Consider the following 12,350-nt stretch of genomic DNA (forward strand, 5'->3'; position numbering starts at 1 on the left):
AGGTGTCAGTACACATTCTGGCACCAGCACAGCATGCTCACAATGTTCAACAGCAGCAACAACAAAATAAAACAAGCCCCTTATCTACACACCCACTCACTGACGACAGGACTTCAGCCCCACCACAGGCCACACGTAGCCCCGGACTGTTGAAGTACGCAGACGTCGGGCATCCAACCTCTAGTCCTTGACCTGGATTCTCAGTTCCTCCTGTAGCTTATTTTTAGTTGCCCTTTTACTCAGCGGTGGTTGGGAATGAGGGTGGGGATGATTAAGGAATGCTTCTTTAATGAAGGACGATTTGGCATAAATTCATTGGGCACTGCACTGATACGTATATTCCGCATATTCTTTTAGGCGCACAAAATTTCAGGGACTGATGGTACAGTTACAAGTTTAAAAAATATAATCTAGTGCAGCATATGTCCTACTACTTAATCTAAGGGGAACTACAATATGAGAATTTAATTTTCCTTGGGAAAACTTGAGTTTTGGACCATTTTAGATGTAATCACAGTACAGAGCTGACGGTTTTTATTTGCATAGATACAAGTTAAAGTGTAAAAGTAGAATGCAGGAACTGGAGGAAGAATTATTACACTACTTCATTCAAGTTAAACTCTGACTCCAAATAACTCCAAAATGAGCAAGAGGACAGAATCTTAATATTAGAGTTAGGGTGCTCAGGATGATAACGGGAGACATTCATACAAAGGGTATAAAGCTGGGACACTTTTCAGTAAGAAGGTACTGAGCCAGATTTCAAAAGTGGATTTAAAAGGTTTTTGGTAGGCAAAGGAATTGTGTTTTTCAGAAGCAAAGCTGATGAATGCTAAGATATATTTCAGCCATGGAATATTTAAGTATAGAATGGGTCTGAAGGCAAGGTGGCCTATTTCTAATCCTAGGTTCACACAGATAGAACTGTACAAGCCCCTCAGTCCACAATGTGCCAACCTTTTAACTTACTTCAAGATCAATCTAACCCTTCCTTCAACTTGGTCCTCCATTTTTCTTTCATCGATGACCATAACATCAACAGAGCCCTATGAATGCCCCCTTGCTAAAATGTTGATTTTTTTTCCTTGGGGGCGGATGAAGAATGTACTGGTTTCAATTTTATTGTGAAGGCAGACTTTGGTTTATTGGGTTTTGATGAAGGACTCGGCCCGAAATGTTGACTGTTTATTTATTTCCAGCATTTTGTGTGTGTTGCTCTGAATTTCCAGCATCTGCAGGATCCCTTTTGTTATTACAGCTGATTCCTGTCAGAGCCTCTACTGTTTCATTCTTGGAAGAGGCCATGCAGGGAACTGATATTTCTTTAGAGAAAAGAAGAAATATTTTTGGAGCCTCTCCATTGTATAAGCAACCAGCTTGGAGCAATGTTTGTTGATAGTTATTACTCATTTATCCTCTGAATTACAACTCAAACAAAAAGATGTCTATAGAGTAAAATGACTTTATTTGAAATGTAAAGAAGCTTTAGAAAAATATCTGTTTCCTTGGTCTGTAAAGAGACAAAAAACAGCAGTATACAGTGCAATACTGAAGGCCTCCGTTCGCTGTAATGGAAAAGTACGCAGATAAAATCTGTCCATTGCAGAATTACTCTCCCAGCAAACAAAAATCCATGAGTATTGTCTATTAACCTGAACAGGAGCATGAATGGTTAGTGTATGTTTAAAAATAAACATCGCCATATTGTAGCTCTACGTCTCCTGGATCCTGTTGCTAGAGGTATTCTGGATTAGCATAGGGGAAACTGAAATATCTTAGAATTTCCGTTGTCCATAACTTGTTATAGAGTCATACAACACGGAAACTGGCCCTTTTAGTCCATCATCTCCATACTGACCATGTATACTAGTTCCATTTACCAGTAGTTAGTCCATTGCCTGCTGTGTCTTGGCAATTCTGCTACTTAAATGATATGAGAGCACTTGCCTCCATCACCCCTTTGGGCAAAACATTCCAGATTCCAATCATCCCATGGGTAAAAAGAATTCCTCCTCAAATTCCCTCTCAGCCTTTTCCTTGGCCGAATCTAATGCCCTCTAGTTTTGGGCATCTCTGCTTTGGTGGACCTTTTTGATCATCTATCCCATCTATGCCCCTCATAATTTTGTACATCTCTCTTAGGTTTCCCTCCACCTAATCCGTTCCACAGAAAACATACCCAGCCTGTCCTGCCTCACCTTGTTCTATCCCAGTCAACATTCAGCTGAATCTCCTCGGCATTCTCTCATAGTTTGGCAACCAGAACTGCACGTGGTATTCCAGCTATAGCAGTTTAACAAAGCTTCATCAACACCTCTCAAATCCCCTTCTGCCATTAGTACGTCAAAGCTAAACGTAACTCTACTAATCATAGTTTTGGCTCCAAGCTATGTGCTGTCCTGATGTGGAAATGGCTACTTTATTGGGTCCCAGTGTGGTCTTCTGGTGTTGTCACCCATCACTTCAAGGTTCGAAGTATTATACTTTCAAAGATGCTCTTCTGCACACCGCTGTTATTTAAGTTATTGTCACCTTCGTGTCAGCTTGAACCAGTCTGGCCATTCTCTTCTGACGAGGTATTTTTGCCCCAAACTCCAGAGATTGTTGTGAGTGAAATGTTGGCACAGCCTTCCTGTGAGTGTGTGGATTTCCTCCAGGTGCTCCATTCCAAAGGCATACCAGTTAGTAGGTTAATTGGTCATTGTAAATTGTCTTGTGGTTAGACTCGGGTTAAATGTGGGTTGCTGGGTGGTGCAGCATGTTGGGCTGGAAGGGCTTATTCCGTGCTGTATGTCTAAGTAAAAATAAAACTCAGGAAGTCAGTTTCTGAAATAGAAAACCACCCTGTCTGACACCAGCAATCATTCCATGGTCAAAGTCACTTAGATCTCATTTCTTTCCCATACTGATGCTGGATCTGTGCAACAGCTGAACTTCTTGATCATGTCTGCATGCTTTCCTCCATTAAGTTGCTGTCAGTTTTTCCATTGAGTTGGGTGAGACTCAAACTGGAAGTCATGGGTTAAGGGTGAAAGGTGAAATGTTTAAAGTGAACACCTTCACTCTGAGTGTGTGGAATGAGCTGCCAGTGAAAGTAGTGGATGTGGGTTTGATTTCAGCGTTTAAGAGAAATTTAGTTAGGTATGTGAATGTGAAGGGTATGTGGGTCTATGGTCTGAGCACAGGTTGATGGAATTGGCAGATTAATAGTTCGGCATGGTCTAGATGGGCCAAAGGGCTATTTCTATGCTATAATGTTCTATGTCTATGACACCTAATTGGCTGATCAGATAGTTACACTAATGAACAGGTGTACCTAATAAAGTGGCCACTGAGTGTGTATTCCCGTATTTTAAAGACTACAGTTGTCTGTCTAACAGCACTGTGGGAGTACCTTCACCAGAAGAACTGCCCAGATTCAGGAAATGGGAAATAAGTGTTGACTTCAGCGGCAACTCACCCCACCATATTTGTATGCATAAATACTCATTCTACACTAGTTTTGTTTATTTGTTTTTGGAGAGTCCTCTTTCTTGTGATTGGATTTTGAGGCAAGTTTTGAATTTACAAACATATATGGGGTTTGCTTCCATCTTCTAATTGTTATAAATCAGTGCAATGCAAATACCTGTTTTCTTGTTTTTCATTCTCATTCACAGCTTGTGTTGACAGCCAAGTTCCCATTTAAGTTGAGTGGCAAAGTGCTTCAAGTTCTGAATAACATATTCTTGTACCATGATTTTTCTGCAAAGAATTTTGTTAAAGGAGTTCAGGTAAGCAGGGGTTGGTTGTGATGGACAAGTTCAACATCTGCTTATAATACAAAAATTGAAATTTACTTTGATTCAGTTCCTGTATATTCTTCCATTTGTTCTTCACAGCTATCTCTGTTGGAGCACTTCTACTCTGAACCGCTTAGTCTTCTATGCTGTGCATTGAATGAAGCCAATGCCAGGGTCCAGAAACTTACCCATGATGACTGTGAACTAATCCGCCAGTTGCCATCTTTTATGGGGTGAGTAAAAGTTTCTTGCTTTTGATGAAAAGACTTGAACCTTATGGCTTCTTTTAGGATTTTCTGAAGCCCATTACAGACTGATGAAGAGTCACAGTTTAAAGAGTCTTAAGCACTGTGAAGAGAAAAACAGATTGTTCACTGATGAGAAGTCTAGTGTTAACTTCTGTTTCTTCCAGTACATTATTTGTTGGGTATACCTGGAAGTTTCAACCAACTCAACAACTTTCTGAATGAGAACAGTATTCTGGAAAGCTTTCAGTCAGGTTTTAGAGCAAACCACAACACAGAGGTGGCCCTTATCAAAATTATCAATAACCCTAGCATATTTGCCAATAGGCTCTCAGTTCTAATTTTCCTAAATCTATATAAAGTGCTACCTTTGACACAATTGACCGCAACACTCTGCTGGATCGCCTTGAGATCTGGATTGGTTTCTGGTAGCACCCTTAATTGGTTTTGCTCATATATCTTGGAGAGAAATTCTTTTTGTTTGTCTTGGAGACAAGACAAAAAGATATACGATGTACTTTTGGTATTGTTCAGAGCGGCTGTCTTGGTCCCCTATTCTTCTCCTTATACATGTTACCCTAAGAGAGCATAAATTTGATTTCCAGATGTCACACATTTGTATATCTTGTTTGAGCCTGATGGTGATCTTCTCTGACTTCTGATACAGCAGCAATAAACAGGCGGAGGATCAAAAATTTCCTAAACCTAAGAGAAGACAAGAGGTGTTCCACAGCTGATACAAAGGTACAGTAGGTGGAGGGGCAGTTAGAGTTGAGGAAGCAGGGAGTCTGCAGAAGGACTTGTACGGATTGGGAGAATGGGCAAAGAAGTAGCAAATGGAATATAGTACAGAGGAGTGTATGATCCTGAACTTTAGCAAAAGGAATAATGGTGTAGACTGTTTTCTAAATAGGAAGAAAATTCAAAAAATAGAGGTGCAAAGAGACTTGAGAGTTCTTGTATAGAATTCCCTAAAGGCTAACTTGCAGGTTGAGCAGGTGGTAAGGAAGAAAATGCAATATTTTTTTAATTGAGGTACAGCATGGTACAGCCATGCTGCCTAGCAATCCCCTGATCTAATCCCAGTTTAAACACGGGACAGTTTACAATGACCAATTAACCTACCAACCAGTATGTATTTGGATTGTGGCAGGAAATCAGAGCACCAGGAAGAGAATGTCCTTACAGACAGCAGAGGGAATTGAGCTTGGGTCGTCCATACTGTAAAGTGTTGTGCTATCCACTATGCTACTGTGCTGCCAGCATTCATTTCAAAAGGACCAGAATATAAGGGCAAGGATGTGATGCTGATGCTTTATAAAGCATTAGTCAGATCACACTTGGAGTATTATGAGGAGTTTTCAGTCGTGTATCTAACAAAAGATTTGCTGGCATTAGAGAGGGTCCAGAGGAGGTTCACAAGAATGATTCTGGGCATGAAAGGGTTAATGTATGAGGAGCATTTGATGCCTCTAGGCCTGTACTTGCTAGTTTAGAAGAATGAGGCGAGGATTTCATTGAAACCTATGGAATATTGAAAGGTCTAGACCGAGTGGATGTGGAGAGAATGTTTCCTTTAGTGGGTGAGTCTAGGATCATAGGGCACAGCTTCAGAATAGAGGTGTATCCATTTAGAACAGAGATAAGTAGGAACTTCTTTAGCCATAGGGTAGTGTATCAGTGGAAATTATTGCCACAGACAACTGTGGAAGCCAAGTTGTTGAGTATATTTAAGGCAGGGGTTGATCGGTTCTTGATTAATCAGGGCATCAAAAGTTATGGGGAAAAGGCAGGAGAATATGGTTGAGAGGAATAATAAATCAGCCATGATGGAATGGTGGAGCAGAGTCGATGGGCCAAGTAGCCTAATTCTGCTCCAATGTCTTATGTCTTATACCTAAGATAAAATTGAAATACCTTTAGTTGGTCCCAAACACAACAGAGAGAAACTTCTTGATAAACTGGGGAACTTGGCTGCCCTTATAAAATCAGAAGTAGCAAGCCTAGGCGTTATCCTTGATTCTGATTTGTATTTTAAATCCCAAATAAAGAAAAGTGACCTGATCAGCACTTCTACAACTTAAGAAATATTGCAAAGGTATGTCCATTTCTGTTACTAAATGATGCTGTAAAACTAATTCATGCCCTTCTGTTGAACAGACCTGGATTACTGCAGTACACATTTTATTAGCCTTCCAAAAGCAATCTATTAACAAACTTCAACTTATTCAGAATATCACTGCTAGATCTTTCAACTTAAAACCAGGATGAGAGATCTGGCTGGTGGTGTAGTGGCATTCGCACTGGACTTTGACCTGAGTGGTCCCAAGTTTGAATTGGGCTGGTTCCTTGCACGCTTTCTTAATGTGCTGGACTGAACATTGAGCTAGCAACTTAGCCAAAAAAAACCAGACAAAAATGCTAAAGAAATGGCAAGATTGCTGACCGATGCACCACAAGGTATGAAAGGAGCAGTAACAGGATGAGAGAGCACGTCACTCTTTCCTTTACTGCTGTCATTGGCCTCCTGTATCTTTTAGAATTGATTTTAATTTTCTCTTATGTTTAAAGCTCTCTGGTCTGGGATTGGGGTACATTGCAGAATCACTTTTATTTTATAATACTGCTTGAACTCTCAGGTCGTCTTCCACTGGTTTCTTAAATTAAGCAATCTCCCTCAAAAGATAATTGGCAGGTCTTGTTTTTGAACTACAGTCATTAACTGGAACTATAAGAGATGCAGACTCAGTTGACACTTAAATGCCAGCTGTAAACCTATTTATTTAACCTTGCTCTTAATTAACACCATATTGTCCTTTTTTTTCGTATTCATGCTTTATCTCATTGTAAAGCACTTTGAACTACATTATTTGTATGAAAAGTTCACTGCAAAGTAAGTTATTCATCTGTCACTGTTTTATGAATTTGTAATTACAATAGCTTGTGACTGTTTTTTGCAATTGAGATGAGATGTTAAAAGATAAGCAACCAGAAAGTGTCAAAAGATTGAGACAGGTTTAAAAAAACTTCACCATTTGCTTGCATTGTGATTACTTTTGTAAATAAAACATTCTTGCCCTCCATCCTAGCACAAATAGTTCCCTTTCCTTCTTCCTGGTTCCAGTTTCCCAAGATTATTAGCTGTTAATCTGTAATGTTGCCAATCTGACACATTACTGTGTCCCTCTTTGTAGATGGTGACTAGTTTGATGTGTACTTCCAGTATCTTAAGTTGCTTCTTCAAATATCTCCAGTTTGTCTGTATTTATGTTAATAACTGTTTCCCAGTTTATAATAAAGATTTAATGTTCCCATGTTTTTTGTGTTATTCTTTAATGTTTTATGACCTGTATAATGCTTTATAGTTTTCTTTGTTCTCTCACTTTCCAAATTGCTACCGGTAGATGAAGCTATCCACATTGTGTATGCCTTCTAGAAGCAATTCAGTTTATTTGTATCAGCTTACGTCCAGGGAAGCTGCTTTAAACTGGAGGGCCTTCACTTTCACTTTGAGCTTTAGAGCAAGGAAATGTTGCTAAGCAGGATTGTGGATCAATGATGTTTTGAGATACATCAAAAGTAAAAGTTGTGAGTTGCTTTCCAGCTGAAGGGAATTATATAATTTAAATCAATGGCCAAACTTGAGCTAGTGCTTATGTTTACCTGTTGTGTACTGGAACCATGGAGTGGGTATTACTGGCTAAAAGTCACAGGAATGTTTTATGATGTAATTGATATTCTGCAGGGCCGCTGTGTTGTAACATTGCCAGCTATGTAACTGCAATTATGAACCAGCAACATTAATCGGAATGTATTTTTAAATTTTAGTTACGTTGATTGTCAAGATTCAGAAAAGCAGATTGACCTTTTGACTAATGACCAATATTTAAAGGTAATCCATTTGATGTATATTCCATACTTGATGTGATACTTGATACTTGAATAACGTACTCTTCATTGCTGATGTACATTAGCTCTTGAAAAGGATTGCGTTAAATTTACATTCTTTGTCACTTTCAAATCTGTTCATAATTTCAGCGTGCACCATCTCTTCAGCTTCCTCCTGAATTTTCACATCCACTGGTTGCCATCAATCCCTTAACTCTGATTTTTAAAAAAAATATAGGTCCCTTAAGCCAGCTTTTCTAATAGAGGCTTAGGCCTCTTCATTTTGGGAATACCTCCCAATATCCCTTTATGTTTACCTCTTGTACCTTCAGCAATTTTCTCAAATATGTTTTATCACTTAGAATTTCAGTCACCTCTTTATTTCTCATACCATGTATTAAAATATTACAATTCAATTGCTTCTTTTCCCATCATCTTCTCCATCATGCAAAATCCCTAGGTATTCCTCAATATAAATTGCTGGAATCTGTCTAAGTACTAATGTCTCCTTAAATTAACATGATAAAACGTTTGCTGTGTATTAAAAGGCTCTGGTTCCACATGTTGATTCTCTGAAATACAAAGATTTATGGTACTCAGGTAGGAGAATGAAGAAGCAATAATCTGTGCTAAGTTAGGTTATGATCAGTTAGGATCAGTGTGCTTAATTTTCACTGCCAAAACATAGTAAAGATCAGGTTGGTGCCAAGAAAGAGGATAGACAGATAAAAAATAAAATTGAAATGAGAGATTTTTAAGACTGTAAAGGCACTTGATAAATTAAAGAGAAAATGATTTTTTTCTGTGAATGGAAATCAATAAATCAGAATCAGGATTATTATTACTGTCTTGTATTCAGTCGTTCAATTTAATGTCATCGAATCTGAAATCCTTGCTCTTCGCAGACATCCATGAAACAGAGAGCAAAAACCCCAAAGAATGAATGACAGAAAAAAGTTAGAACCCTAAAGCCTCCTCCCCTCCCCTTGCACAAGCAGCAGCAAAGCATCATATTCCCCCTCCCCTCTCCCACTTGTTTCAGCAAAAATTATCAGCCTCCCCACCACCCACCATGCAAGCAATAGCACGCTGCTGAAGCCCGTGATCTTTAGTTCATCAAGTATTACTGTTCATTCAACACCTCAACAGCTTTCTCTCTCAATAATGAGCGAGACCGAGATGTCGCTCCTGCCACAACAAAAGAGGAGGCTCACAGCTTGCTGTTTCAATGTTACAGTCTGCAGCATCGCTTATTTCGAGTTTCCCCCAACCTGAGAATCACCAAAACCTCTATCAGCATCGAGAGAGAGGAAGAGTGATTGCAAGTACAGAGACTTTCGACAGCCACACTCACTTTCTCGACGTGTAAATCTGCTGCACGCTTTAGTTTGCAGCATTGGCAAGGGATCAGGTCTTCCTCAGGGCCACGCCAGACCGCAGCCTAATGGTGCACATCTTCCAACCTGCTTCTGGAGATACTGAAGCCTCAGGCCACTTGGCGAGTTCCTGAAGAGAAAGAACCCACTGTCCGGGAAGAACGCAGTTTGAGTGCAGCTATAGATCATGGACTCAGCCACCTTGAAAAGGAAAACAACAGACATGAGAACAGAAACTTAAAATGTTTCGTGGTTGAACTCTTAAAATGACTTGACTCTTAAAACTTAAAATGTTTCGTGGTTGTAATTGTTATATGGTTATATAATGGAGGGTTATGGGCTGAGTGCAGGTCGGTGGTGCTAGGGGAGAGAAAGTGTTCGGCACAGACTAGAAGGGCCGAGATGGCCTGTTTCCATGTTGTAATTGTTATATGGTTATAACTCAAAGTTGTCCAGGTCTGCAAAAACCTCTGGCGTCATCTTTAACTGTGATATGAAATTAGTTATTTTGCAGCAGCAGTACAGTGCAAGAATATAAAGTTACTATAAATATAAAATAAATAGTACAAGAAAAAGGAATAATGAGCTAGTACGTGTTGATTTGTGGACTGTTCAGAAATCTGATGGCAGAGAGGAAGAAGTGGTTTCTGAATCGTTGAGTGGGTGTCTTCAGACTCCTGTATTTCCTCCCTGATGGTAGTACCAAGAAGAGGGCATATTCCAAAGTTGGTAGGTGCATAGAGATGGATGCTGTCTTTTTGATGCACCATCTCTTGAAGATGCCCTCAATAATGGGGAGGATTGTGCCAGTGATGGAGCTGGTTGAGTCTACAAAACCTCTGTAGCCTCTTGAGTTCTGTGCATTGGAGCCTTCGTATCAGGCTGTGGTGTAACCAGTCAGAATACTCTCCCGTGCACCTATAAACAAAAGGGGATGTTTTTTAAAATTATTACTGATCTAAAGGAAGGAGAGGAATGCAGATTTATTTTACTTAAGGTTACTTACAATTGGAATGTTTGCTACAAGTTGTGGAGGTAGGAATTAAAGATTAAAGAAAATTTGGATAGATTAAGATACTATTTTTATGGTAAATGTAGAGTGGTGGGGTTAGCTTAGGATTGCTTTGACAAAGATTGCAATAGATATGGATTGAAAGACTTGGTTTATTGTTTGAATTGTTACAGTTTTTGGTTAATAAAGTTTATAACCAGCACAAAGTTTTTATTCACCTCTAATGAAAATCTGCCATATCAACTAATATTTTTTATTAAATTATGAACTTTTGTTCATAACAAGATGGTCCAATGCCAATGGATGTTTCCAGCTGAATCACTTTAGGCATCATTAGAGTTATGTTGAGTACTAGATGATTTTCAATTCATTTATACATTCCTTTTATTTGTCTATCAAATTTTACAGACTGTTGTAGAAACACTGTTGACAAGCCTTCACAAATACCACAAGAATTACTTCACGGTTCTGAAATGCTTGCACATTTTTACATCATCACTTCCAAGGTATCCTTTGGGTAAACAGGTGTGTGTTTGCTTTTGAAATATCTGAAATACTTAACTACAAATGAATTGTTTTACTTTTCTGAACATTAACAATTTGCTTAGAAAGCATTTTATTGAAGATGTTGAAGGCAGATTGGATGAGGTGAAGCATCTGACTCTAGTTCACCAAGTTAGTTTATTGCACTTGTTCTCACAAAAGAAACCATCTGTTTTGTCCTATATTTTATAATAGCCATAAGGTAAAACAGGAGTATTAGGATATTATTGGCTACGTAAGAGTGAAACAGTTCTGGGTAGTTGTGGGAGGGAGGTAGAAAAGCCTGTAATTACTTGCTGGTTGATAGAACTTCCAGTCAGGCAGGTGTTGAAATGTTCCACCTGCTAACAAGAAAAATAATTTAAATCATTACCATCATCTGTGTTTAGTTTCAAAGGAATGCACTTCACCCACTAGTTTGAATCATTGAGCAATAGTTTTTGATAATTGTAAATCTTGCCTCTACAAGTAGGCAATCTGCACTGCTTATTCAGTCCTCAGTGTTGTTGGAAGGGCCAGCAATTATTCCCATGCTTAATTGCCCTTGAGAAGGTAGAAATGAGCTGCCACTTTAAATAGAACACTGTAGAATAGTGAGTTCTTGGATTTAGACTCAGTGATGATGAAAAACAATGGTTTATTTCTGAATCAGATATAAATCTGAGGGGAACCAGTAGGAGGTGCTTTCAGAACTGCCTGGACATGTAACTACAGCACATTTTTTGGTGATTTGCTCTACAGTTACTGTTTGTCAGTGGTAAACTGAATGAACATTTAACCTGACTTGCATAATCCAAGATGAAGCGGTCAGCTTGGGGTTCTATCAACAGAAGGTGGTTCGATCTAGGAGAGTGCCCTTTTGAATTCCTGCAGTGATGTCCTAGGATTGGGAGGATTGACGTACAAGAGCCATAACCATCTTTTTTGTAAACTGTGGCTCCAATAATTGTAGTGTTGTTTCCCTCAATGTCCATTGACTTTAATTTTACTAGGACTCCCCAGTGTTACACTTGGTCAAAAGCTGCCTTCACGTTTAGATGAGTCAGTCCCACCTTATTGTGGTATTTAGTTCTTTGGTACATGCTTGGACCAAAGGTCTGATGATGTGTGGAGCATACTGGTCCTTGCAGAAGCCAAACTGAGCATCAGTAAGCAGTTTATTGGTGAGCCCTGTCAATAAAGCCTTTTATCACTTTACTCATGTTTAAAAAATGGTCTGGGCAATTAACTGGATTGGTTTTGTCCTGGTTTTAATGAACAGGATAAATATGGACATTTTCTCCATTGTTGAGTAGATAGGTTTACAAATTGTGTTAAGTATTAGAGGTAGATAAAATGAAAGAATAAATGGAGGATTTGAGATGTTCAGTGTGACTTCTATTCATTGTGTAAAAGAGAGTTTAACGTTTGAAAGTCATATGTGTCTTTTACATTACATCCTGGAATAAACATTGAATGCAGTAATGTTATATGCATACTGTAAAGTCAGTTAGCCAAGACATCT

General features: G+C 39.0%; 1 protein-coding gene across 2 annotated transcripts in view; it reads left to right on the top strand.

The window, feature by feature from the left end:
- Positions 1–12,350, top strand: part of orc3 (origin recognition complex, subunit 3) — a 68,232-nt gene that overhangs the window by 22,348 nt on the left and 33,534 nt on the right. For both annotated transcript variants that reach the window (XM_059982395.1, XM_059982396.1), the window contains exons 9-12: positions 3,660–3,773; positions 3,882–4,015; positions 7,856–7,919; positions 10,712–10,828. In XM_059982395.1, the coding sequence (XP_059838378.1) occupies positions 3,660–3,773; positions 3,882–4,015; positions 7,856–7,919; positions 10,712–10,828 (429 nt within the window). The remainder of the gene's footprint in view (positions 1–3,659; positions 3,774–3,881; positions 4,016–7,855; positions 7,920–10,711; positions 10,829–12,350) is intronic.

Source organism: Hypanus sabinus, chromosome 10 (assembly GCF_030144855.1).
Source record: "Hypanus sabinus isolate sHypSab1 chromosome 10, sHypSab1.hap1, whole genome shotgun sequence".
NCBI classification, from domain to species: domain Eukaryota; kingdom Metazoa; phylum Chordata; class Chondrichthyes; order Myliobatiformes; family Dasyatidae; genus Hypanus; species Hypanus sabinus.